Raw genomic sequence first — 27,348 nt, 5'->3', positions numbered from 1 at the left:
CCTTTCTATTGTATATTTCTAGCCTTGAAGGGACACTTTGGTGTTGTGCAGATTTGATCCCTCTGAAGACAGTGCCGCCTTAGCACTACCAGCTTGATGAGTCAGAATTAGAGCCTGCTCCCAGTTCTGGGTCACAGATGGTAACCATTAGGTTGGCATAATTTTTTCTTATGGTGACTTACAATCTTTTTTGTAGGTTATTTTTTTGTAACGTTTCTTAGTTTTAATAGTCAAAATGGAACGTGTGGTGTCTCTCTTCTGAAATTCGTTCCATTAGGATCCATGTAGCAATACTTGAGATTAGGTATATTATACTATAAACTCATAAGAAACTCAGCCAAAGTCTTTAAAAAACTCATTCTTAAAGAATGAGTTAACAGTATGGCTACATGGAGCAGGGTGCAAAGCTTTTAATTACTAGCTTACCTATTTGTATCAGCCCACATTGGTTAGTGACTAAAAAATAACATTTGATGACTGCTTTCTTTTATGAAATGAGTTGATGCTCTCAGTCTAGTTTCCTATGGTTATGTGGCCATATCCAAAATACACAGCAATCTAAAGCACCACCAATGACAGCCTTGTTGGCAGTTTCTGCAGACACACAAAGACTTAATAGGCAGGAGTAACTATCACACTCCTAATATGTATGTTCTTTAGTTCTTGGTTGTGACACATTGATAGGGCAACGTGTGCTACCGCTAAACTTGGCTTGCCTTGCCGCGCGCTGAAGACCTCTCTCCAAAGAAAAGCCTCCAAGTCTGTCAGCCCAGCATATTTCACAGGCACTACATTTACTTTAAAAGAAAAAAAAAAAAAGTGAGCTGTCAGTGATAGTGAGGTCTTCCGTGCTGATATTCATATTCAATGTAAATGAAATTAACTCAAAAAATAAACACCATGCTTTTCTTGTCCATTGTGCTTGCTGTAGATCCTGCTTTATAAGCAAGAATCAAGTATATAGCCTGGAAGAAGAGTCTAATAAAGATAACATTCAAAGGAGATTGACAATAAGATGGAGAGAATCATGCACAAGTACAGTTCTTTGAATACAGAATCTCAATTTTGAGCAATTTTTCCTCTGCTAAATACCTCAATTTATACAAGATTTGTTTCTGTGCTGTTACACATGCATATGTCTAGTAATGAAACTTCGGAAGGTTGTTCTTCGTGGAGCAAATTTCCTGTTTTAATAGGAAATAAAAAGATTTTTATAAAATGTTGCATTGCAGATGGAAATCTGTTGTCTTACCTCACATTGTACAAATTCTTTTTCTGAAAGTAGTGTGCTAAATTATTTGTTGTTGTTGGATAGAGGGGAGCAAATTCATCCCTGGTGCAGTCATGTCATTATTGGAGTTATACCAAGGATGAATTTGTTGCAATATGTTCACCAGATCAGCTGACTGTCAAAAGGAAACATTTCTACTCTGCTGTGTTGTATAGGTCCTGGAACCTCCACTAATTTGCCCAAGCCCTTTTTATTTTTTTGGCATTGGAAAGGTCAGTTTTAGAAAGGCTTTCTCTAAGTTTGCCATTAGCAGTCAGATGAGAATTATGTGGCAGTTCTTTAAATTGGATTTATATACTTGGACTATTTTTATAGGTTTCTGTCTTGTAAAACTAGGAGAGTTGACATTCTGATTTATTAACTATCAACTCTACAAGACATACAAGGTTTAAAGATATTGAATGAGCTGTAATGTTTGTGATTCAAGTCTGGGATGAGAGATTGTAAAAAGATGTGTTAAGTAAATATGACAAAATGAAAATGATAATTTTAATATATACATTAAATTGTGTGTTAAATAAAGCAAAGCTATCATAGCCTTAAATGTAACTTATTATTTGGGTAGGTACCAGTTCAGAGAGAACCAGAATTATGTTTTTTTCCCTACAATACAATGTTACTAAAGGAAGAGGTTGTAAAGCATGAGATTCAGAGAACAGTACTTTACTGAATAAACATAGTCCAAACAATGGCTTACAATGTAGAGAACTTGCTGAATAATTTTTCTTGTTACCAAACCCTTAAATTCATTACCACTGCACTAGTGGTAGATCTGGTTTCATTAGATGAATATAATAGGTAGCTTTTAATGAATATTTTCTATTGCAAATATCTGTGTAAACGGACAGCAAAAGATCCTGAAAATGTGCAGATCATTTAATTGTTGAGAGATGCTATATACACCACAAGCCAAAGCATTGATTTTTAATATTTCCTTTGCAATCTGAAGGGTATGTCATGCTATGAGTGCTCCATGGAAAACTGCAGAACCGTTTACACCAGTTGATTTACACTATTGTGTTCAGTGCAGATGTTTGAAAATGTGTGTTTTCAATGGATGGCAGTAATAGAACCCTACTAACTTTATATATATGAATTGAAGTGCTTACAGTTTCTAGTTTTCATCTTGAATAAATTGTATTTCTCAGTTTAGTTTCATTTTTTCAGTATTGGTTGGCATTAATCTCTTTGGATCCAATCCCATATGAGAAACGATTGATCTGTATAATCAGTGGTGTTTCCTTCATAATTAAAAACAATCAAACAACCCAACAACTTTATAACATCTCGTTAAAAATTTGGATCAAGAAGAGATACCCTCAGTCCCGTTTAACAAACTAACTTCTGTCATATCAATTCAGACAATGAACAACTTGGAACTTCTTATAGAAGATTCTGTGAATTCAATTTTTTATTGCAGTTTGTGCTTCAGGTTCAGTTTTATAATGATTCTTTACAGTCCACACACTTTATTAATACAGAGTTTAAGATGAATGGAAGGAGGCAAAATAAGCAAATCAGTCTAATAGCATAATTTGAACATGCTCTTTGCAAACTGCATTTTGGTATTAAAGACACTATGTAGCTAGAGAGCCTGATTCTTACCTCCATTAGACCAGTTTTACACTGGGTCATTTCCACTGATGGCAACGGATTTAATTCTGACTTACACTAGTGAAAAGAGAAGCGGATCCACAATTCTATCTCTGTTTTAAACTTGCAGTTTATTCTGAAAACGAATTCCTTTCCCTTTAAATTTCCATTTTCCTGAATTTGGATCACAGTTTAAAATAAAGAATATCCAAGAAATCTGAATATCAAATACTATAATGTTAACCCAACAACTAGAATTCAAAGCATGTCTGCCTAGCAAATTGACTTCGGTTAGCTCAGGTCTAGTGGAACTACTCACATACCAGAAGATAAATAGGTATGGGGGCCTTAAAACAGATAATTTTTTCTTAGTGATGCTTGAAGATTGTTTTTTGGGGGTGGGGTGGGAGGAACTAAAGAATTAAAATCCAGCACTTAACATTTTTCTTAATAGTCAATAATTAATCTTGCAAGTTTGTAATGTACTGTGAATCTGCTTCAAATGATGAAGTGCTAACAGGTTGGTATGGTGGAGACCTAGCGGTTCCTACCATATACACACTAAAGAAGATTAGAAGAAAGTATCTTTGGAGGATTCACACCAAGTATTAAAGAATACAATTGAGAGTTGTTACACTGCATGATACAAAAAACACATTAATATAATGAGAGGTGTCAGGAATAATGTGAAGTGAGAGCTAGGGTAATTAAATGTATCTAATAGATGCAAGACCATTTCTTTAAAAATTTTTCCTCAGACCACTAAAACTTAGTGGAGTATATTCTTCCTGTTGGCAGGAGGCCTAGGAGGAGAGTTGGAGAATGAGGTGAAGGACAGCCGGGCCTTGGAAGAGAGGAACAGCGTGACGAGTCAGGAAGAGAGAAATGAGGAAGATGAAGACATGGAGGATGAGTCAATTTACACCTGCGATAACTGTCAGCAGGACTTCGATTCACTGGCAGACCTGACTGAACATAGGGCACACCACTGTCCTGGAGGTAATGTTAAACTAGCTTTACAATTCTGACAGGTGGTTAGCTGGGTAATTGGACATAGCAACAGCTTGAGGCCTCAAGTGAGATTAAAGAATTAATAATGTAATTTTACAGTTAATGTAATTTTATTGTGGTGCCTTGGGTAGCCTTTGTTCACTTCTTTAATAAAATTAAAATAAAAGCAACAGCTTTCCAATTGGAATCTGTCAGTAATTATGCTAGACAAAAATGTTGTCTTTTTTTATTAGCGCTAAGTTTTAGACTGTTTTTTCCCCCTTTCAAATGGAGGAAGGTTGATTAGTTCAAAGTTAAATGATTTAAGTGTGCAAAATTCTAGGGAAGAGAGACTCTAAAGTCCTCTGAACACTTTAAGTGGACATGACAATTTCTGAGATTAAGTTTTAGGATGAGATTTGTAATCCCGTGCTAAACAAGGGCCATATTACTGCTTAATGGGTCATTATTGCATTTCCTTTTGAAGTTTAAGGAGATGGTGATGGGTGTCATCACAAACTGATCTTGATTTTATTTTCCGAAAAGAGAGAATGAGCTCAGAGCATTGATGTGAACAATTGCAACATATATTGCTCTTACATGACACTTTCTATGACAGGGAAACCAGCAGGTATTCTACAGATCAGGTTAAACTGATTTTTATTGCCTACAGTAAATATCTTTGCAGGTATAACCAAAGATGTAAACAAAGATATTAGGAGAGTGAGTCAGAGAATGTTCATGAGACTAGAAGTCTCCATCCTTATCCTTCCCAGAATGCAATATTCAGCCATCGCTTTTCCCCACAAGTCACATCAAAGATCTTTTGTGCCAGTTCTTCTGTGGGGAGACTGGCTAGGTCATCAACCACAGAGGGAAGCTTCCTCTCTCCTGCAGATCGATCCCCAGACCCTCAGTCATCTTCCTCCCAAGTGCATCTTCCTCCCCTGGCCTCCTACATCTGTCTGATAAATAGTTTGTGTCATGTCTCTTCCTCCCTCCACTGCCCCCCAGCTGGGCACAACTAAAAATAATGTTACTAGAAATGTATCCGATAGGTTGAGATACCTGCAGCTTCCCAGATATGCTAGTTTAGTCTGCCCTTTGTTCCTATGATACTTCATGGGGCTCATGGTTGGGCTGTCTTGAACCCAGGCCTGTAGCTCTCTTCCTTGCCCTCTTACAGCTATTTGGAGAAGTGAGTTCCTTCTTTTACCCATTTCTGCCTGCTGGGAGGGATGGTAAGTTCTCTCTTGTGCTGCAGGTGGACAGGGATTGCAATCTTACATCTGTCTCAAGTACTGGTTCTTCTGCTTCCTGCCCTGCCGCCTAGAATCGGCGCAGTTCTTGTTCTGCCAGTATTGGGCAGAGGTTAGGGAGCAAACCTGAGGCCCCATCAAAACCTTCAGACAATCTACCTCAAGGTAACTACCCACAGGCTGATAGCCACGGTAGTAGTGATGCAGAGATTCTTTAACATGCACTGAAGCATTGATAGTATGTGGAGGGCTTTGTTCATTCATACCTGACTGCCTGGAAGGAGTAGCTGAAAACAACATAAACATTGTTGAAGGCCACAACTTCCGAAAAGGAAGGCAGAGGCGCACAGCTGGTACAGCCATTTGTACACTCAAAATGAAGACCAGCAAATGTTTAAAGATGCTGAGCATGTGTAAAGTCCTGTTAGAGCAGTGCCTAAGTGCAAAAGCAGCCACTTGAAGGGGAGCATATTCCTTTGCTCATAAAAATGGGCTTTAAAATGTGGCCTAAAATATATAAAAAGAAAATGACGTTATTTAGTGTCAGTATTTTCAGGGCCCAATTTTAATTTATTCAAAAATTTACAATTTCATTAGTGAGAATAAAAATAAATTCTATATTTTTGTGGGACCTACCATAACACTGTATATCAGGCTCCAACTCCTGACTTTTGAATTGCAGTTAATATTATTCATGACTGTACTGTCTTCGTACATGACACTGGTACAAAAGGGAAGACATTTTGGCCTCAGAAGGCACTGTATAAGGACACATGGAATTGTTCCTGATTAACTGTTCTTGATTAACTCGGTGTGTGGATGCTCTTATTCTGGAAGTTATGCTATTCTTCAGGAATAGGTATCGCACTTTAAATTTGTATTCTACCTTAATCAGAAACAAGTTTCAAGTGTAGACAAGCCCTAAGTTGTTTGACAAAAGTAAAAATCTTTCATTTAAAGAACAGCGAAAACAAATCTATGCTAAGTTCAACAGAAAAAGACCAGGGTAAAAATCTTTCAGCATTAGAAAATAGGATGTGTTAAAAATATTACCCTATAAAAAAAGCTACATGATAGTGTCCTTTGATATACTCCACTTCTTTTATTTGTAGTGCCTGCCATACAAGATTGTAATGTAGTGTCTGTCTCTTGGCAAGTAAGGATTTCATATCTTAATCTGAAGCAATGTTTTCAATAGTGTATGTGGGTCCAGATCAATACAGGCAATATTTGTGCTGCTAATATTACAAGGGTGGTAATAGAACATAACTAACGACTTCCTGTGGGATACTGAAGTTAGGAAGACCTTGCAACTCAGGAGTATTGCAAGATTAGGTGAGATCACTCCAAAGAATAGGAAAAAACATCTATTTCATTGGAATCCCTTAGAAATTCATTACAGTACACTAAAGTTATAATACACTTTGAAAGCACCTTATTTGATATGAAGGAAGTAGCAAACAGCCATTTTTCCCCTTTGCCTTTTCATGTACTTCAAGCTTGTTTCTTTCAGGACAAAGCATCATTGAAATGTAGACATCTCTTGTAGCATAAATGTGTGGTTTTCTTTTTGATGTCAGTGACAAGTAGATGTTCTCTTTCTGACAGAATTAGGTGCCTTTTATGCCTATTACTCTTGCCTGATGTCTGTGATTGTAGGTTATAGATTTGGAGTTTCTACCAGGATTCTGAAATGGGTTTAAGTGGGAGCAACTTCCAGAGAGGTGGCATCATGTTCCTTCTCTTCCTCCCTCCAAAAAACCAATTAAGAAGTCAGATCTTGGAAATGATCCTTAAGCCAATTAGAAGACAGTTCTAAAAATGCCTTCCAAAATGAATGCGACTGCTGAGCATATCATTAGATGTCTTGAGTTTTTAAAATTAATGCTTTCCCCCCTTCCTCTTACTTTAGAGAGAACTAAGTATTGGCACCCATGACAGATTTGCCAATCCTTTTTTAGAAAACAAATATTTTTTGACCATTGCTGTTATACTTTGGATTGTTGACAATAATATAATTCAAACCTGGATTTACAAATCACCATGTCCCCTCTGGCCAGCAGCAAAAGCTGCATGCATCAAGCAACTGTTCAGCAGTGTACCTTTGTTTCTGGCTGATGCTGTTATTTCTTATCTGATGAAAAGTGGCTGAGAAGCCCCAAGCTTTGCTATGCGTGTATGTGTGATTCTGTTGTTGTTTATCCGCATGCATGATTGCCTTTTCAGGATTTTAGTACTTTTCTCAGATTAAAAATACAGCTCCATCTTCCCTTTATTTTTACCTCCTTCACCCATATTCCCCTCCCGGGCTGCCCTCCCCCATGGTCAGTGTCCATTTGTAGATTACTCTCCTTCTTTTCAGTTTCTCAACTGAATATGGAGTATTTTTTTAGCACATTAGCACATCAATGAACTGGACAGTAGTAGGTTACATTGGGGTCCTTGAGCATTTCATGAGGTCCTCTTCTGTTGTTGATAACTTTACAGGTTGTCTGTTTCAAACAGCAGCAGAGCTATATATGGAAATTGCCAGCTTGGAAGCGGCTGATTTTTCTAAACTACTGTACGGTAGGAACTAGTTTATAATTAAAGTCTTGCAGTTGCTCCTTTTAATGCCCTGTAACTTGTTCACTAGGCTTACATTTTAAATGAGGTATTGTAACTGTTTCATGCTAGTGTATAATTTTTCATTTTCTTGTATTCACCTTCTACAGAGAACAGTAATTGCCTTGCAACTGTATATACAGGAAGCTCACCCAACAGCCACTATATGGCAGCTTGCAAACCTTCTGATTACATCTCATGAATATAATTCTTATGTAGTACTTTGTATTTCATATTTACAAAAACGCACTTCTTACATGCTTCCCTCCCCTCTGCAAAATATACAATGGTTTGCTGCACTTGATTGGCATTTCAGAGGTTATTTTTCTTTTTTAATATTACTGATTCCCCCCCCCTTCACAGAAGAAACTGAAATGCTGTTGTGTAAAAGCAGTATAGAAAGTTAATTACACCCCTAGTTTATACAGCTGTGGCTTTAATGACCTACTGGCCCTAATTACTATGTTGTGATTCAGTCTGAGTGCTCTTTCCTTTCCCAGAACCCAGTTGCTTTCTGTTAACCTGGCTAGTGTTTTAAAGTAAAAGGTAATAGATTTCCTTTTTGTCTGTGTGTGGTGCTGAAATTCATTTTTCCTGCTTTCCACTGGAGCATATTAAAATTGGCACCAGAAAAGCCCTGGTAACATTGCCAAACAGTGTAGCAACAAATGTCTTCCCTTAGAGTGCTCACTTCTCAGCATAAGGATGTGAAAGTGGGCACTGGGACAGTTAAATGTTTATCATCATGTTGCTTGAAGGGCTGTTAGCACAAACTTTTTGTGTTGCAGGCAATAACACCTCCAGATAATGGGTATACGGAAGATAATAAATTGCCGGGTCAGCCTCTGCTGTCCTTGATGACTAGGCATTTTGTGTTTGGCCCTGTATTCTTTACATGCATTCACTGGAATAAGAATACAAAATACAGTCTGATTGACTTTTCACACTACCACTGTAGGAATGAAAGGAGCCTCATTCTGTGAGGTTCTAAGAAGTCAGTGTTGAGGGCGCTCCACTTCTCACTTGAAGTGCCAAGATATTCTTAGGCTGACTTCTGGCTGGAATATCTGAGGGTCTAGCATAACTGATTCCTGTTACACAGATATTATTTAAGTGTATGGGGCTGGTTTTCATTCAGACTTTGAAGAAGTTCTTTTCAGGACTCCTATAAAAAGCACATCAGTAAGTTACTCTGCCAATGTGGCACCAGCCCCCTCCAGCTTCCTGTTTAAATCCACAGTGAAATGTAACCATCTCTTTAATATTCTTTACTACATTACATAAAAAGTATTGGAATGTCTGAATCTGCAGCTGGAACTGAGCAAAAACTCAGTTACAAATCTGATGATAAATAACGCATATGCTAACCTTTGAAGTATCAGCAGTTTAGTTGAGCTTACTGTGAAATATATTTCTTGAGCTGCTGCTTAAGTATATTCAAACTAGAACTTGTAAGATTTTCACTCATTCAGTGTGCCAGAGGGACATGTGGTGTGGTTCTGTTTAAGGATGCGGGGGTGGGGGGTGTTTCAGAGTATATGTATGTGCCCATATGGGAATCTCTTAGTCCGAATGTTGTCCTAGTGTAGTATTTAATGAATTAGGAATGTTTATAAAAGCTTTGCAAAATGTTGTGATTCCTGATGGTGTTGCTTTCCAGCACTCCCGAGAACCTTTGAAGCAGTTGAAGGTAGGTGGCATTACCATAAAGTCTGCCCGGGTCCATGTCTGGGACATAGACTCAAACTGCGGGCTATTGCATAGGAAAGGGAGTAATGGAGGATGCTAATATGATTTGGAAATTGTTTCTTCAGCATTTTCTGTAACATTGGTTTTCTGGGTCTGTGGCAGTGCTGCCAATTGACTGTAAAAGGGTGGGATGGTGATATATTTGAACCTAAAATTAGGATTGTTTACCGTGAAGGGCCAAATTCTGGAGCAGCTTACTCCGGCATATTGGGTCAAAGGCAGCAGAAATAATGCCTCCTGCGGCACAAGTGTGCGGGCAGCAAAGCAGGGGAGAGCCCATACAAGACCGCCTCATGCCCACCACACAGTGCATCGCAGATGGGATCTCTGTGGTGGGTCCCTCAGGTGATCATGCTGGGGCAGGGAGAAGAATGGAATATTGTTCTCACAAATAAAGAGTTTTGTGGCCTGCATGGTTCCATATAAGTAGTGGGAATAATAAGCCACATCTACTACTCCCGTCAACCCCGGTAGAGCCAGGGGTTTAGCCTAGTGATGGCCTGGCTAGGTGGATTGCCTGGTTACGCAAACTCTTCTTAGGGATGATAATGTCTTCGCTACACTTGAATGTGCTGTAGCTCATTTTCACACGAGCAAAGTCCTTTTACCTTGTTTTTTCATCATAGGGCCCAATGAGAGCCAGTCATTTGACCTGGAAATAATGGTAGGATGTGTTAGCTTGATTGTATGGAACTTCAGTAAGGAATTATTTATTTTTTAAATTTATTTATCTGTTTTTAAAAAATTGCCTGTCCGTAACTCTAGGCAGTGGTGCATACATGTAAAAGGATATAGATAAAACAAAATATCACAACCAACCCATCCGCACCAATGACCGCAACCCACAAAATACAAAGCAATCAACCAGAATGAAGATGGGTGCAGAATACACCCATTAAACAAGGTTTCACTTAGAGAGCACATACCTCTGGTGGTCTGGGTACTGCACTGGTTGCCTGTGAATTTGCAGTTGGGTGTTGGGATTGATCTTCAAAGCTCTTAATGGTTTGATACCAGGCTACCCAAAAGACCACCTCTGTCCTCAGGTCATGCTTCTGCCCTTGCGAATCACTTGAACCAGAGCTCTCTCAATATTAATGAAAGAGAACTACTGGCAGGGTGTTCTTTGTGAAGGCCCATTGACTCTGGAAATCACTTCCCCACCAAGCTTGGCTAGAGCCCTGATCTGTTTACTTTATGAACATTCTGCTGGGCCCATCTTTTCTCCAGGGCATCTTGGGAAGGGCTGGAGGGGTGGTTGTGTAATGCTACGAAAGGCCTTTTGTAAGGTCCCCCCGTCCTCCCATGGGAGACTTTTAATGATTAACACTGGCTGGGGAGCTTTTATTTTTATGTAGTCTGTTATCTGCTTTGTTGATTGTTAATTACATTATGGGAGGGGATGGTGCCGTAAGCCCATGGTGACCAGATAGTAAGTGTGAAAAATCGTGACACTTTTTTTTTCCAGGGGAAGGGCCAATAATTGTTGCATATATAAGACAAAGCCCCTAAGATCCGGACAGTTCCGATAATACCGAGATGTTTGGTCACCCTACCTAAGCCTGAGTTGGGGTCATATTAGAACATAACACAAAAACGGCCATACTGGGTCGGACCAAAGGTCCATCTAGCCCAATATCCTGTCTGCTGACATTTGCCAATGCCAAGTGCCCCAGAGGGAATCAACAGAACAGGAACTCATCAAGTGATTAGTTATGGTTGTTTTATACACTTAAATGAATAATAAATATTTGGGAATAAGAGAGAGGGAGTGAGTTCCAGAATCACTGATTGCAGCTGTGTCAGAGTATCTCTTGCAGAGAGTAGTGGATGTCTTTCAGGTAGGCAAGGTCCAAACCGTTCATTGATAACAACTGATACTTTAAAGCTCAAGTAAAAAAATAAGTTAAATCAGGACTGTGTACAGACAATTGTGTTTCCAGTGGGAAGCACTCTTTGACCAACAGAAGCTACTTTCTGCACTAACTTATGTTTTCAAGTGGTCTGTTCTGTTAGCTCCATGAAGAGCACATGGTAGTTGCCTAATCTCAAATTGACAAAAACTGGATTACTATAGCAGGGTTCACATCCCAAAGTAAAGGCTGTGCCTTACTTGTCAAATGCTGATGGAAGAAACCAGTTTTGTCTGGATTGAGCTTCAGGTAAAATCATAGACTATCAGGGTTGGAAGGGACTTCAGGAGGTCATCTAGTCCAACCCCCTGCTCAAAGCAGGACCAATCCCCAGACAGACTTTTACCCCAGTTCCCTAAATGGCCCCCTCAAGGATTGAACTCACAACCCTGGGTTTAGCAGGCCAATGCGCAAACCACTGAGCTATCCCTCCCCCCGATTGCCCTTATCCAACTCCCTGTCTCAGCCAGAGCAGAGCAATGAAATTGAGACAGAGATCTGCTTGTCTTCAGCATTCTGAAGACATCTTATCTCGTCTCCTAACGGCATCATATACTCTTCTGACAATGTGAATGACTAGACTGAACCACGTAATACCCCATGTGAGAGAGCTGTGAGCAGCTGCCCACTACTACTTTTACTCTCAGAAAGAAAGAATTGGAGCCACTCAAGAGCAACTCTCTCTATTCCTGCTAGGGACTGCGGATGTGTAAACAATAGCTCGTAATGTATGGTATTGAAGGTACCTGACAGAGCTAAAGAAATCAGCATGGCCACTTGATCTGCATCCATCACCAGGAAATCACCAATCAGTGCAGTTTCTGTGCTGAAACCAGATTGGCGGAGTTCAAGCAGATCTGATCTGAGGGTTGTCTTGCCACAATCTTTCTTTACAGTTCTCCTCCTGTTCCTCGCAAAAAAGAGTGGGAGACTTGAGACATGTTATAAATAGAGAACTGTTATGGGTTACTGCCAAATTGACATTGTCTGTAAAACAGCGAGCATATAAAATATATCCTCTTAACACCAGACCAGCAGTAAACACTAGCATGTCTGTCCTAGCATGGGGGAAATGGCGGGGTTATGGCTATCTCCCCACTAGTGGGAGATGGATTATTCCTTCTTCTGTGTGGGAGCACTGGGGCGGGGGACGGGACGGGACCAGAAAGGTTCTCTCTGTCTTCACAGCAGGAGTCACAATTAAGTCTTCAATATTTACTAAGAAGAAAAGCAACTAGTAGTGTATTTCATGCATTCATCACAGAGCAGTTTTTTCATCAAAAAATGCTGAGGAAAAAAAGCCTTTCTCAGGTTAGTGTCTTTGAGTGTAAAAAGTAGAAATGGACAGAAAATTTTTCAAAATTTGAAATTTCAGTAAAAAGATGGGGGAGGAAATGTATGAACGTTTTCAAAATTTTGCCTCCTGTTTTTTGACTAGCTGTAGCAAAAAACATAGATACTCGGTAGTAGACATGTGAATGCTTTTGTTGTAGCCTCATTAAACTTGGCTTGTCTGCAGACACAGCTGGCATGTTGTTCACTGTGCTCCAGGCATGGGGAAGCCAGAATGCAGCCTCCCCCCAGTGCTGGCTGGCTTAAGGGAAACTAGCCAGCATGGCTTGGTCTTCTTCAGATGCCCAGCTTTCAGGTGGTTAGCTGGGGCATCTTCTTTAGTGACTTCTGAATTTAAGGAATTCAGAGCTCAGCTTGCCCTTGATGCTAGCCTTTAGGGACTGCCTGATACGTTTCTTTTTGCCAGCTGACAGCCTGGTCTTCACTGCACCCTGCTTTGAGGAAACCTCTGCTGCCTCCTATCTTTTCGATGGGGTGTATAAGAGGCCGAGGTGTTTCAAAGTCAGTAGGAATGGAATGAAGCAGTCCAGCTGGAGAAGACTGGGCAAGACGTGGGCTCTGCAGTTTCATTTCCTATGTGTGCCCCATAACAAATACCTCCTCTGACTTATCTGAATCTTTCTTTTCTTTTACTGTTCCCTAACTGTCTCTGGGCTTGTCTGCACTGTTCTGCACTTTGGACTATGGAGGCATGAATAGCAGGGCGCACCGAAATGCTGCACTGCTACTCTCCTGTGTGGTCACTGTGGGCACAGATTAAAAGGTTCCTAGTTTGAATAAATATAATCCTCTTCAAATAGGATTACATTAATGCAAACTAGGAACCTTTTAATCTGTGCCCACAATATCCACACGGGGGAGTTACAATGCAGCACTTCAGTGCACACTGCTGTTCATGCCCCATTGTCCAAACTATGGAGTAGTGTAGACAAGCCCTTTTCTTATTACCTTTTTACCCCTTTCTCTTCTTTTACTTCCATTGAACCACCTTCTTTTTCAACCAGGAATTTTTTTGCTTTTTAAAAACTCTTTTTTTGTGACTCTAATATTGGTGGGAGGTGCTGGACTAATATCCCCGGAGACTGGATTCTTCTCCCTACTGAGAGAGTGATTACAGCATATGTTGCAGGAGTACAAACTTTCCCATCACTGTGTCTCAATCCCTCACCTGGAGGGACAGCCTGTAGAGGGGAGCCACATCTGGCTTCTGCCAACCTGGGTACCAGTTAGTGTAGGTGTACCTTGTTCTAAGTGTGAACTTATGTCCACTGAGGACTAGTCTGAGACCATCAAACTCATCCATTTTATAGTAACAACAGTCAGGCAATTTGGACTGGATTTGGATTTGAACTGGTGGTGAAAGGCTCTAGACCTGGTGGTGAAAGGCTCTAGACCTCATTTCCACTTCCTGCTTAGCCATCCAATCTTGTTACCATCTCAGTTCTCTTGTATAGCATGACAGTGCATTTTCAGGAGTCATTCCTTTTCCTAGCAATGACTGTAATGAGTCTTCCTCTTATTTTTAAAGTCACTGTGGCTGAGAACCTCTTTAGTGGAAGCAACAATATACTTATGAAATTAACACTAATAATAAAAAAGACAATTGGAAGACAGACAAGATTATGGAGATTACTAGTTTATTACTACATACTGTCTTTTGCCGTAGTTAATGAAAAAATGCAGGTTGGAATTTTCAGTCTATTCTAGACACTTATATGGCCCCCTGTAGGATTTGAGCACTTCACAATCTTCAATGTATTTATCCTGACTACACCCCTGTAAGGTAGGGAAGTACTGTTATACCCATTTTATAGAGAGGAAACTGAGGCACACACTAAATGAGTTGTGCAGGGTCACACAGGAAGTCTTTGGTGGAGCAGGGACTTGAACCCAGGTCTTGATGTTCTAGGCTAGGAGCATGTTCCTAATCACGGAACCATCATTCCTTTTAGAAGGACTACTTTTTTAGCAGATGGATTTTCTAAAGGAGTTAGGCACCCAAATTTCATTGACTTGAATGAACTATGAATACAGGCGATTTATCGCAATTGAAAGGAATTTATTTGGAAATTTGAATTGTACCAATCAACATCATATCTGCATGCATTAAAACAACAACAAAAACCTTTATCATGCTGCTCTGGTATGCTAATATGAGATAAAAAGTAGCGTATGAAGTGCCTTCCTCACTTTTTTTCCTAATATTCATTTATGATGATCCTCAAACTTATCTCTTTCTCAACATCTTATCTGACCTTGGCTTTTGTAATACTGAGTCCTCCTGGTTCTCCCAGTGCGTTCCTTGAGTGCTGTTTTTGGCTGGTCCACCTGCTCCCTCGTATTGTCTTTGTAATTCTAGCAGGGGGCTGTCTCTCTTTGATGTCCACCTCCTTGCTTTACTTTTCTCAAGGCCGTCATTATCTCAGTTCTTGCTTACTGTAGCTTCTTCTCCTTTGACCACCCTATTGTCACATGCGCCATGTCCAATCCACATGAAACACCATTGCTTTCCCTGTTTTGTCTTCCTTGGCCATCATTCTGACTACCTAATTACATTCAAGCTTTTTGCTTTGGCTTTCAAGGCTACTCAAAGCTCTGTCCCTCCCTACCTATACATCTGCTCTTGTTTCTTATTGTGTTGCCCCTTTCCCCTTCACTCTGCCAGTGATGCAGGCCTTGAATACCCATTTGTCTTCTTCTCCCATGTTTGTCGCTGAACTTTCTTCTATGATGCTCTGTATGCCTGGAGCACCTTCTTTCTATCTTGAGATAGAGTTGCCAACTTTGGTTGGATGAATTCCTGGAGGTTTCATCACATGACATTATCTTTAATTAAAGATTCATCTTTAATTCCTGGAGACTTTAGGACAATCCTGGAGGGTTGGCAACCATAATCTTGAACAGATTCACAAGTCCACCACCATCTCCTCTTTCAAATCCCTCCTCAAGATGCTTTCAAAAAATCAGCCATCAAATGGTGGCTAGATTGTCGGCAGACTTGGCTGGGTTGAGAGACTTTAGAGATACCTGGTATTATTGATTAATTTGTTTGTTTTAAAAATCAAACGTATTGTCGAATGATTCTGAAACATCAAGCCATGCACAGAGCTAACCCACTTGATCTTATCACAATTATCTTGACTCCACCCCCCCCTTCTTTCTTTCTTTCTTTCTTTTTTTTTTTTTGGTTACACATGCTGCTTGTGTCCTGATCAAGTTAGATTCTGAGCTCCTCAAGGTAGGGATTGTTTCGCTCTAGGTATTTGAACAGCACCTGGCACACTAGGATTCTGATACTGATTGGAAAAGGAAGCTAGTAGAAGCTATATCTTAACTTGTGAACTAGCTTAAGGAAAAATATTGCTTGAGTTTTCTGGCCAATAGTTTAAACTCCACAATGCCAGCATCAGAAAAAAACAGAGATAAGAAAATGATTCATTTTGTGTTGAACAGTTATTTCACAGCATTAACTGGCTAAAGTTGGCTGCATTGAAAATGACATTATTACTTTGGGAGGGAGGGGCATCAGCCAAGAAGAAAAATGAAGTCAGTCTTGTCTGCACAGCAAATTGGGAGAGTGTGTTTGCAGTTCGGGTCTGAACAATGCTGACTGGTTTGACAGTGGCTGCCACAGTAAGTGGCTGTGCATATCTGGATCATAAAGTGACAGGCAGGGTTCAGTACGTAGAGAATAGGGTGGGTGGGAAATGGAAGTAGATCGGTGAACTTGCCCCTTTTGAGAGAGCAAATGCTCCTCTCCCAGTGACCAGGATAGTTGATGAGCAGCTTGCCACTGTATCCAAGTGTGTTTTGCTGTCAGGGAATGTCACTGTGGACACCTCTGTAGTTTAAAGGCGCCAGTATACGTATGCAGGGAATAGTGGAAGGTCGTTGTTAAAAATGAGTGTCTGGACTTTGGATTTTGCTCTGTTGAGGAAGATACTCACAAATGTTTTGAATTAGTTCACTTTCCTGCATATTTGACGATTTTGGAGGAATGGATCCTAACCAAAATTTCAGGGAAAAATAAGTTGCTTTGTTTAAACAGACAAGAAATTTAAAAAAAAAAAAAAAGAGAGGAAGGGCTTAAATTTTGTCCTGAGGGTGATAAAACTGCATCACACAGCTGAAAATCAATCTGACCTTCACCCACGTGATGCTGTTGTCTCAGTCTGTCTTTCATTTCCTTTGGTTGAGTGAAGGCCATGGCATTCAGTAGGGAGAAAAAGCAGAGGAAGGAGAGGAGAATCCTGTTTTCACTGCAGAGGCTTCAGTGCTTGCTTATGTTGACTCCAGGAAAAAGAGTTGCTGTAAAACTTTGGACTTCTATTTTTTAAAAAATCTTTTCCCCTCTTAATGGATGGGAATCATATTAAGGTAAAGATTTGCTATCAGAAGAAGGGACAAGCACTATAAAAAAGTGTGCTTGTGATCCAAAATATATATATTTTTATTAAACTTGGAATTAGTCAACAACAATATTTTATACTGAAAGCTTTATGTGAGAACAGGAAACCTGCCTATTCATTCAAAAAATAAATTTGTATCCAAAGGAAAAATGTCCAAAGAAAGAAAATTTACCTAGATGTGTATATATTTATATATACACTAACATGTTAACAGAATTTAAAGTCCATGTGCATACAACGTTATTGATTTACAAAATGCTGGGACAGGCTGATCTGGGCAATTTTGCTTAATGAAAAGAGTTATACCAGTCTGAATCTTTTGAATATTTGAAGATCCCTTTTTTCCACTGCAGCCTGAGGCTGGGGGTACATGCCGACATATTCACACCTTATTTTTCCAAAGATGCAGTAGAACATCTAATGGCAAATTGATTATGGCATTCTGTGCATCAGCAGAGTTAAAATTAAGAGTACAAGCACATCTTGATATTTTTACTGCATCTAAAAAGAGGTTTAAACCACAATTCATGACCATTCACCCAAACCTCTCTTTCTTTCGCCTAACTCTGATGGTTCAGCTTAAATGGGGCCCAGATCCAAAGGATGTCTGATCCTTTCTCTTGTAAAGCAAATGCTTTTCGCTTGATGTTTTATAAAATCAAAACCATCCTAAACTCTGCCCATTCCAAACTACAGTTTTTTCTCATCCAGTGTGGGCCTTGTCTTATCAATAAATGATTGTCTTCTGTTTTTATTTTACATATGTTACTTTCAGTAACATGGACAGTTTGAGGCTTCTGCTGTTTTCCTTGTTTTGCAAATGTTGCCTATTTTAGGAAGGTCTGTAAGAAATGCCAAGTTCTTGTTAAAAAGATAAAGCTACAGATTGGATTTAGCTGTAGAGCTTAATCCTTACTTTGTAAAGCTTAAGAGTTGAACAAATTGTTCATTTATCTGTTTGAGAAGACAAAGATTAATTTTTGACTAACTTTTTTTATGTAAGTATGTTTTGTCTTCAGATGTGCCAACAATCATTGGTATAGTCTTATGCTATTATTTTACAGATTATTAACATAGAGCAGCAAATTTGTAAGATACTTAGATTTTCTCTTGGCAGGTTTTGCTGTTAAATACTATGTGATCTGCCAAAATGTAATTTGCCTAAATGTAGACTTTAACAGGTTATCATTCTGTTTAACACTATTAACTGCTCAACTACTATACAAATTGGCTTCCAAAATTGTTACAGGGTAGCTATCGCTTTCAACGTCATTCCATTTGCTGTCTCACTGGGCATAATGCATGAGCTGAGCTAAAGGGAATGCAAGAAGGTCAAAGACCTTTTTTGTTTAGTCTTTTTGCACATTTAAAAGTTCTGTTATGTATTTATATTGCTTGTGGTGTCCAGTCTGTTGCCTCTATTTCCCACTGATGATGAGTTTATGAAGCTAAGTAGATCTTTTGTGCTATAACCAAGCTATTTTTGTTTGTGTCTGTACTAGGTGAGCATGCTTCAGCTATAGATCTCTCCTACTCAGGAACAGGGCCAGTATTTAGCAAGTGTACCTCAGAATTAGAACTTGTGAAACAAAGTCAAACTATCCTACAAAAGGGTTAATAGAAATGTCCAGAAGGAAGACGACAAAGAAGACACTCCTATCCCTTGCCCTTCCTTTTATGGTGATATGTGAAATTAGACTGGTTTTTTTGGATGTGTTGGGGCCTGCATGTTTGCATTTCTGTAACTGTCACAACTGCTATCCTGGACTGCTCTGCAAAGCTGGACAAGGCTGAAACACATATGTCCCATGCACACACACTTCTCTCTACCTTAGGAAGTAGGTGAAGTGTGTGTGTGGGCACATGCCCACATGAGCACTCACTGACAGGGTTTTCACCCACTCCTTCATTTTGATCAGTCTCTCCTACCCATTCTGTTATATTTACCAAAGCAGCAACAGTCACAGTATTTGCCCTGAGGCTGGGAGGGCAGTCAGTCTCCTCAGAGACCTCAGTGCTGCTTCTTGACCAGCATTTAAGGGATGGGAAAAAAGCAGAATATGAAATGCTCCCTCCTTCTTGTTGCTGGCACTGTGCTCTTTGGTTGTTTTCTGTTTCCAGCAGCAGGAAGGGCTTTTTTTTCCCCTCTGGCTTGTGTGCTATAAATAGGATTTTTGAAAAATATTAGATCGAAGTAGAAGTCATTGGCTAAGTTAGCAGCCATTGAAATGAACACATCAGTTCACACCTCAGAGCTATTGTTTCAGGCTCTCTGCAAATTCAAGCAGATGTCTCTTGCTTCTCATTTTGAACATTTTATTTGCAACCATAAAAGCTAGAGACTTTTTTTTTTTTTTAAGAAGTTGAAAGCTGAGACTAAACCAGCTCAGAGGCCTGTCTGCATGCCACAATCAAGCCCTATGTGCTCACTCTTCTAGGATTATCCCATACCTGGGAAACAGTACCATAACCCACACTAAAACCTCTCTCAGTGTCTTTGAGTTCTGCATACAGTCGGAGCCATGCTGTTGCACACCATCCTCTCCATTATCCTGCTCCATGGCATCCTAGCTTTCATACCTTGCAGCTTGAATCTCACTCTCCTCTCAGTCTTTTTCTGAAGGAGCTTTGCAGTTATCTATAAGCTGTCTTGCTTTTCAGTATGGCCCTGGTAAGCTCAAAAACATCTGCAGGCAGGGTCATTCCAGATCGTAAGTCTTTGGAGGATATTTAGATGTAGTGCCTAAAGATTTATCCCAGAGTGCCTGTTACAGCTTTGTTTGTGTTACTATCTGGAGATATCCCGCTGCAGAATTCCTCAGGAGAGAGAAATGGTCAAGAGTACTTAGAAACATCTGTTACAAATTCATAAAAACACTGTAGAATCACTAAATGCAATAAGAACATGGGTGGACATAGTATTTCTTGTGGTCCTACAGTATCTGGGACATTATCTCTGATTCAGATCCATACAGCTTCACCAAGTTTTTCAGAGATCCTCCTTTCAGGATTGGCACTTCTTAGAAATGAGTAGCTTTGGCAGTGAATACAGAAGAATGTTTCTGTTGAATACATTTGTAGGACACATCTGGTAGGTACCTTTTTCATGTAACTCACCTGAGATTCCAATCTTGCAATCTTACTGTAGTTCCAGAAGAGAGCTCTTTCTTTTTATTTGTCAAATGCTTCCTAGTTATTCATGAAAATCATATTGTAGCTTTGTAAGCAGCCTTCCTTTTTAAAGAAGCCACTAATTTCTCATATATGGATAACTGGCTTGTTAAGTCTAGTCTGAGGAAATAACTGTAAGAGTGACCTCAATAGGACCTCCTAAGAGATCTGGGACTGAAAGACTAAGTCTTTAAGAGAAGGAGTCCTCTATGACTTTAATACAGTTTGATACACAACATAAGGAGAGAGAGTGAGTTTTAACAACAAACCGGAGGATTTACAATCTATGTTAGCAAATGCTAACATGATGTACATTTAATTTGGTCTCTCCTAGCAGTGCCTACAGGTTGGGCTAATTGGCAGTTTGTGTAGTACTGACACTGTGATTTTGACTGTGTATATTGTGAGGCAGTGTCATGGCTAGGTCATGGGTGGCCAGACCTAGTAGTCAGAGTTCGCAATCATGAGACAGGAGTCAAGAGTTGTCTGGAAGGATACTGGAAAGTCAAAAAGCAGGAGACAAACTGGACATAGTCATGGAAGACAGGAGAGATTCCAGAGGACTGGAAAAGGGCAAATATAGTGCCCATCTATAAAAAGGGAAATAAGGACAACCCAGGGAATTACAGACCTGTCATCTTAACTTCAGTACCTGGAAAGATAATGGAGCAAATAATTAAGCAATCAGTTTGCAAACACCTAGAAGATAATAAGGTGATAAGTAGCAGTCAGCATGGATTTGTCAAGAACGAAGCGTGTCAAACCAACCTAATAGCTTTCTTTGACAGGATAACAAGCCTTGCGGATGTGGGGAAGTGGTAGATATGGTATATCTTGTCTTTAGTAAGGCTTTTGATACTGTTTCAAATGACCTTCTCATAAACAAACTAGGCAAATGCAACCTAGATGGAGCAAGGTGGGTGCAAAACTGGTTGGAAAAGCTTTCCGAGAGAGTAGTTATCAGTGGTTCACAGTCAAACTGGAAGGGCATACAGACACTCCCCAATTTACACAAGCGTTCCGTTCTGGAACGCCTCGCGTAACTCGAATTTTGCGTAAGTTGGAAACGTATACCCGACAATTACGCAAAAAAACAAAAACAAAAACAAAAAACCCTCCTCTTTCTAGCTTACGAAACATTTTCCTTAAGTGCGGTTTGCATAAGTCGGGTTTGTGTAACCCGGTGGGCGTCTGTATTGAATGGGATTCCGCAGGGATCAGTGCTGGGTTCAGTTCTGTTGTATCTTCATCAATGATTTAGATAATGCATAGCGAGTACACTTATAAAGTTTGCAGACAGTACCAAGCTAGGAGGTGTTGCAAGTGCTTTGGAGGATAGGATTAACATTCAAAATGATCTGGACAAAATGGAGAAATGGTCTGAAGTAACTAGGATGAAATTCAATAAGGACAAATGGAAAGTACTCTCCCTAGGAAGGAACAATCAGTTGCACACATACAAAATGGGAAATGACTGCCTAGGCAGGAGTACTGCAGAAAGGGATCTGGGGGGGTCATAGTGGATCACAAGCTAAATATGAGTCAACAGTGTAACACTTGCAAAAAAAAGCAAACATCATTCTGGGATGTATTAGCAGGGGTGCTGTAAGCAAGACATGAGAAGTAATTCTTCCAATCTATTCTGTGCTGATTAGGCCTCAACTGCAGTATTGTGTCCAGTTCTGGGTGCCACATTTGAGGCAAGAGGTGGAGTGGGGGCGGGGCCTGGGCAGAGCCAGGGGGGAACCCCTCCTCCCCCGGCAGATTAGAAACTCGGCACCTATGATAACAGGGTTCAAAAAAGAGCTAGATAGCTTCGTGGAGGATAGGTCAATGGCTAATAGCCATTGATGGTATCCCTAGCCTCTGTTTGCCAGAAGCTGTGAATGGGCAACGGAATGGATCACTTGATGATTGTCTGTTCTGTTCATTCCCTCTGGGGCACCTGGCATTGGCCACTGTCGGAGGACAGGATACTGGGCTAGATGGACCTTTGGTCTGACCCCTATGGCTGTTCTTATGTTCTTATGAGTCAGGAACCAGAGTCAGGCTGGGTCAGGATACCAGAGGGTCAGAAGCAGGAGACAGACTGAAGATCAGAGCCACAAGTCAGATGCCAGGAGTCATGCCGAGTTGGGGTGGCAGAAAATCAAGCTGGGGGGGCGGGAAGCTCATGGTCCAGAGCAGAGTGGAGCCCAGTTGTTCAGATAGCTTCCTGTTCCTGCTGCTGGCTTAAGTAGGGACAGCGGGCTGATCGGGTGCTCTGGGACTCCACCAATAGACAGAACCTCACTCTGGGGCTGAGCTTCTTGGGTCCTAGGTAAGCAGTTGTCAGCAGGCTGCCAGGTGGAGGGTTGGAGCGTGGCCGCTCCCATGAACCCTGTTAACCTGGGCTCAAGAGGCATGGGTCATGACAGGCTGCAAAATATTTGAGAGAGGGGACAAATGGATACAGAGGTTTTAGAATAAATGAGTCACCTGCATCCCAGATTAATGCTTGACAGAGAATGGTGCCTTGTTATCACTCCGTAAGTGGAGAAGAGATGAGATTGGGGACAATTTCCATAAATTCATGACAAGGTTGACTACAAGAGTAAAAATTCCCCTCCCACTTCACCCAGTAGTAAATCCAATATAACCATAGTCACTCTTCCCTTTGGGAGCCTTTTGAGAAAAACCCTCCTATGAGAGGACCATGTCTCTGTGCTTTTCATCTTTGAGTTGCCAGGTGATAGGATGTGGCTATAGAACAAAGGGCACTAAGGAACTTTTCGTGCATGTCAGCAGGGTCCACATGGACACTTAGCATGTGGCAGGCTAGTTATGGGGTAGATTCACACCCCAGCTTGTCACAAACTAAATGTTTTTGTAGACATGCCCACACAAACACTTCTCTGGTCCAGCTATTGTCTTTCCATCCCACTTATTCTGGAGCTTCTAAAATTTGCGTAAGATGCGACTCCTCCATATTTCTATTTGTATCTTCCAAACATTTAAGAAGATGCTGGAATGTTACAAATGGTCAGTAAGAGCTACTCATCCAAGTAAGGAGTGTAGGATCAGGAATGTTAACACGTTTTCTTACCAGTTCTGTTATGAAATGAGAAAGAAATAACCTGTGAATCAAGGTGCTTCAGTAGGAATCCTCCCTAAACAGTGATTTTAGTAGTGAAAATATATACATATATATATAGGAGATCATACAATTTTCACTACCTGAAATCTATATCTATATATAATGGCTCTGAAGACTTGGGCCAAAATTTTCAAAAACAGGAGCCTAAAGTTAGGCTCTCAAACCCATATTTAGGCACAGGATTTTCAAAATGCCTGCGCACCCACAAATCCCATTGAAAATCTTGACCTTGGGGTTATCTAACTGGATTTCTTTCTAAGCAAGTAAATTACTTTGGAGCTCATTATCAGAAGTGTGGCACACCCATAGCTCCAGTTGACTTTTGCTGGCGTTCTGGGCACTCGACATTTCTGAAAAATCAGGCCCCAAATGAATTATACAACACTAGTAAGAATAAAAATATAGCAAGGCCTTTATTAGAATGGGCAGATTATCATAGGAACCAAACTCCCTTATCTATCAGCCCAGATATTTGGAAATATCAAAGGAACACTTTACAATTAAGTATTAGGAGCAAGTGGAATTGCAAGATTCTTGTAAAAAATGTAGTATACAGATTAGCCACTACACACTTATCTGGTAATTCTTAGAAACACTGCAGAGGTGACTGCAATATAGATTTCACCACAGACACCTCTAGCGTTTCCAGAGGAAGGGCAGCCATGGCTTTTCTGAAAGGTTTTCTAAGAAATATATTTTTCTGCTTTAGCCAAGTATGACTCACTGTTCTGTACAGAACAAACAGCCAGCAGATACAGAAGCTTAAGTGTCAGAAAATGCTTAACTAGCTCGAAGAGAGCTCTTTCCAGTGAGAGGTTCAGAACAGCTTTGAGAACCACACTCATGTTCAAAAAAGGTGCTAGAGAATGGGGCTGTGTGAAGTTCAGCAGTACAGTTTCATTGGAAGAGGCAGGGAGGTTAGTTTTGGCTCACATCAGATACGCCACCCTGTATGTTCCTTTGAATGTGGGGTTTTAATGAATCTGAAAAACTGAAAGTGAGACTCAGCTGCAAACGTCAAATTTTATCTGGGTTTAGTCAAAACCAAACAAAATGTGAGTTTTATATATTTTGTGGTTGAAGCTACTGAGGGACACCACCCTCTCCAGAGGGGATCCTCTACTTTTAGTTCTCTTCCAAAGAGGAAGAGGTCCAGAGTTCTGCAACTCCCTCTCACACATAATACATGCACACAAGTGCAACATCTATGTGGTAGAGGAAGGGGTGACTGGTGGGCCTACCCCACCCAACTTGTATTATTGGGGAGCAGACAAGTTGGACCACTCCCTCTGTACCCTCCATCGACATCTGCAGAGGAGCAGTCATTCATTCTACACACCCGTTTAGCAGCAACAAAATAAGAAAATGTTGCTCTTCCACTCAGAACCTAAAGATGCCCCAGGAGGCACTGTGGGAAGAGAATCACGGAGCCCCTGCCATCTACTATGGTGAATAATAGTGCAGTATTATGTCTCTGACACTAACCAGTACAAGAAGCTTTGTAGGGGGAAGTTTCTTCCTAATCAGAAGGCAGTTAGTGGTTGATTAGTATCTGAAAGGTTAGTATCCCTGAAAATTTTATGTTAACGAAATTTGAGTCTCATCTTACGCGGGGGTTAGGTTCTGAAGTCAACGCGTAAGGCGAAAATCGTGTATAGTCAAACGCTCATTGAGTGGAATGGCGGTCGGAATCGCCCACACTACAGATACAGTATTTAAATTGTTTTTTTTTCTCTTTTTGTTTTGTTTTGCCGAGCGCGTACAGTTAAAATCACGTAAGTTAAATGCACCTATGATGTGACTCCACTGTAGGTATCAATAAACAGAAGATTTTACACCTTTCCGGTTTGGTCAAATGATTTTTTGGGGACAGAATTAAAGGACAGTTCATGATTAGAACAATACGAATATGACAGAGAGTACATCTAAATTGTGAACATAATTGTTTTTTTCCACTGCTTTCGTGCTGCTTGCTAGGTATTCTTGCTTGTCATGAAAATAAGAGAATATACTGAGGCGAAATAGCCAGAACAACTGGTAGGCTTGATTGCACACAATACTGTTATAGATGACATTAGATTAAGTCCTAACAGAATTCCTATCAGCGAAGAACTGTAGTACCATTCCTGCGTTGAGCTTTGTGGGCGCAGATTGCTATTGACTTCAGTTGATTGCTGCATGGGCATAGGGATCTTTCCACATGGAATTCTTTGGTATTTCGTTGTGTATAAATTGTGAAAAATGTGGCATGTTTGTGCATTGTTTCCTTGGTGGCATTTGGACTCCTTATTCTGTTGCAGTGTTTCCAGTGGTTAACAGAAAATCTGCATTGGGTGAGCACAGTCAGGCTGCCATCTTGGATACATCATTTAAATGTGCTTTTTTATTTCCCAGGAAATGATATGAGGTGTGTAACGTGCAAGGGCCAATGTGTCTACGGTTATTGCTTCATAGGCTACACAGTCTACTGGTTATTGCTTCATTTTTAATATTGATGCATAGGAATTATGTCAATCTAAACAACACGTCCTAATTTGTATTCACGATCAGTGTTTCATACTTTATTTTGAGTTTGCTTGCTTTTGTAGTTTGCCAGATCATTAATATTTCAATGTCAATTTTTATTTGGTTGTGTCTAAAGTCACAGTAGTGCCGACTGTGCTACCATAATTTCATATGCAGTTTACTCGTGATGCTAGTCCTTAGTCTGGACGCTGCCCCCTCCTTCTCCACTCTGTGTACATATGACACCACCATGATAACTATATCTTTGCTTTAAAACTGAAGTGACTTGCCCTCTCCCACCAAAAGAAGTAGTTCATAAAGCTGTGAAAGTTTATTTGTGTAATGAAAAGCAGAAGAAGAACCTGGATTCTCCACATAAAAACTATCATTGTCCCCAGTGATACTTGACTCCCAACCAGCACAGTACCATTGACTCAGTATGCCTGTATGGAGGGGCAGATAGACTATAGATAGTGCTACTGTGATGTCACCTGCACATTGCTGAAACAAGGGCATGACGGCTAGTCACATACTAGCACTGATACAATCAGAGTCAGTGTGATGGTGCACATGGGATGTGATGCCAGAAGGTAGTGTTGCTACCATGGTACTTTCGAGATTTTAGCCACTTCTAGTTCTCGTCTAATTTCGGGGGGGTGGAGGGAGATATATCATTTCATAGTCGCTGTAAAGAAAGCAAACCCTCAAACTCTACCATTTAATTATCACATTTTCCAGGTTGCCCTAAGATCTCTCTCCGTAAAGCACAGGTAGTTTAAGGATGACAGGACATAAGTTGAAATGCACCTTTAGTGCTGTAATGTCAGCTGCTAATATGTAGACTTTGAGATAATGAAACGTAGCCATGTATAATATGATGCAGTGTGACAACGTGTAATATTGAGCTGTTCAATAGTACAAATTACGTAGACCATGAGGCAGTGTAGCCTGGTGGTTAGGGGCAGGGGCTGGGAGTCAGGACTTCTGGGTCCTACTTCTGGCTCTTTCACTTATTCAGTGTGTGACCTGGGGAAAGCCACTTAAATTAATTGAACCTCTGTTTACGCATTTATAAAATAACTTCACAGAAATGCAATGAGGTTTAATCTTTGTAAAGTTCTTTGATAAAACTGCTGTAGAGAAACAATATCTATTTGATTATTAATTATCATTTATTTATTTATTGTACTTGTATGTTTGCATGCTGAGTGACTTTTTCATGCTTAACAGTAGATTTCCAAAACCAGTCTTTCACTTTCCTTCTTCTTTTTTGTAGCTAAATTCCTGCAATTTTGAAGTCAATGTTTCCCCTCTCCATTGGGTTGAATGACAAGACAATGCATGAACAATGCCCCTTACTTTTACCTAAAGGAAT

At 40.3% G+C, this 27,348-nt stretch overlaps 1 protein-coding gene across 7 annotated transcripts in view; it reads left to right on the top strand.

The window, feature by feature from the left end:
- The window catches only part of ZNF423 (zinc finger protein 423), a 319,770-nt gene that overhangs the window by 111,663 nt on the left and 180,759 nt on the right, over nt 1-27,348 (top strand). For 5 of the 7 annotated variants that reach the window (XR_004647973.1, XM_034788253.1, XM_034788252.1 and 2 more), the window contains 2 exons: nt 3,683-3,883; nt 7,621-7,701. Coding sequence is in view for 6 of the 7 variants with exons in the window: in XM_034788253.1 (XP_034644144.1) it covers nt 3,683-3,883; nt 7,621-7,701 (282 nt within the window). In the remaining variant the exon portion in view is untranslated. The remainder of the gene's footprint in view (nt 1-3,682; nt 3,884-7,620; nt 7,702-27,348) is intronic. The other 2 variants (XM_034788254.1, XM_034788257.1) reach the window with 1 other exon arrangement.

Source organism: Trachemys scripta, chromosome 13 (genome assembly GCF_013100865.1).
Source record: "Trachemys scripta elegans isolate TJP31775 chromosome 13, CAS_Tse_1.0, whole genome shotgun sequence".
Lineage (NCBI taxonomy): Eukaryota > Metazoa > Chordata > Testudines > Emydidae > Trachemys > Trachemys scripta.
Note: the sequence above shows the minus strand (reverse complement) of the source record. Positions and strands in the feature narration are given on the sequence as shown.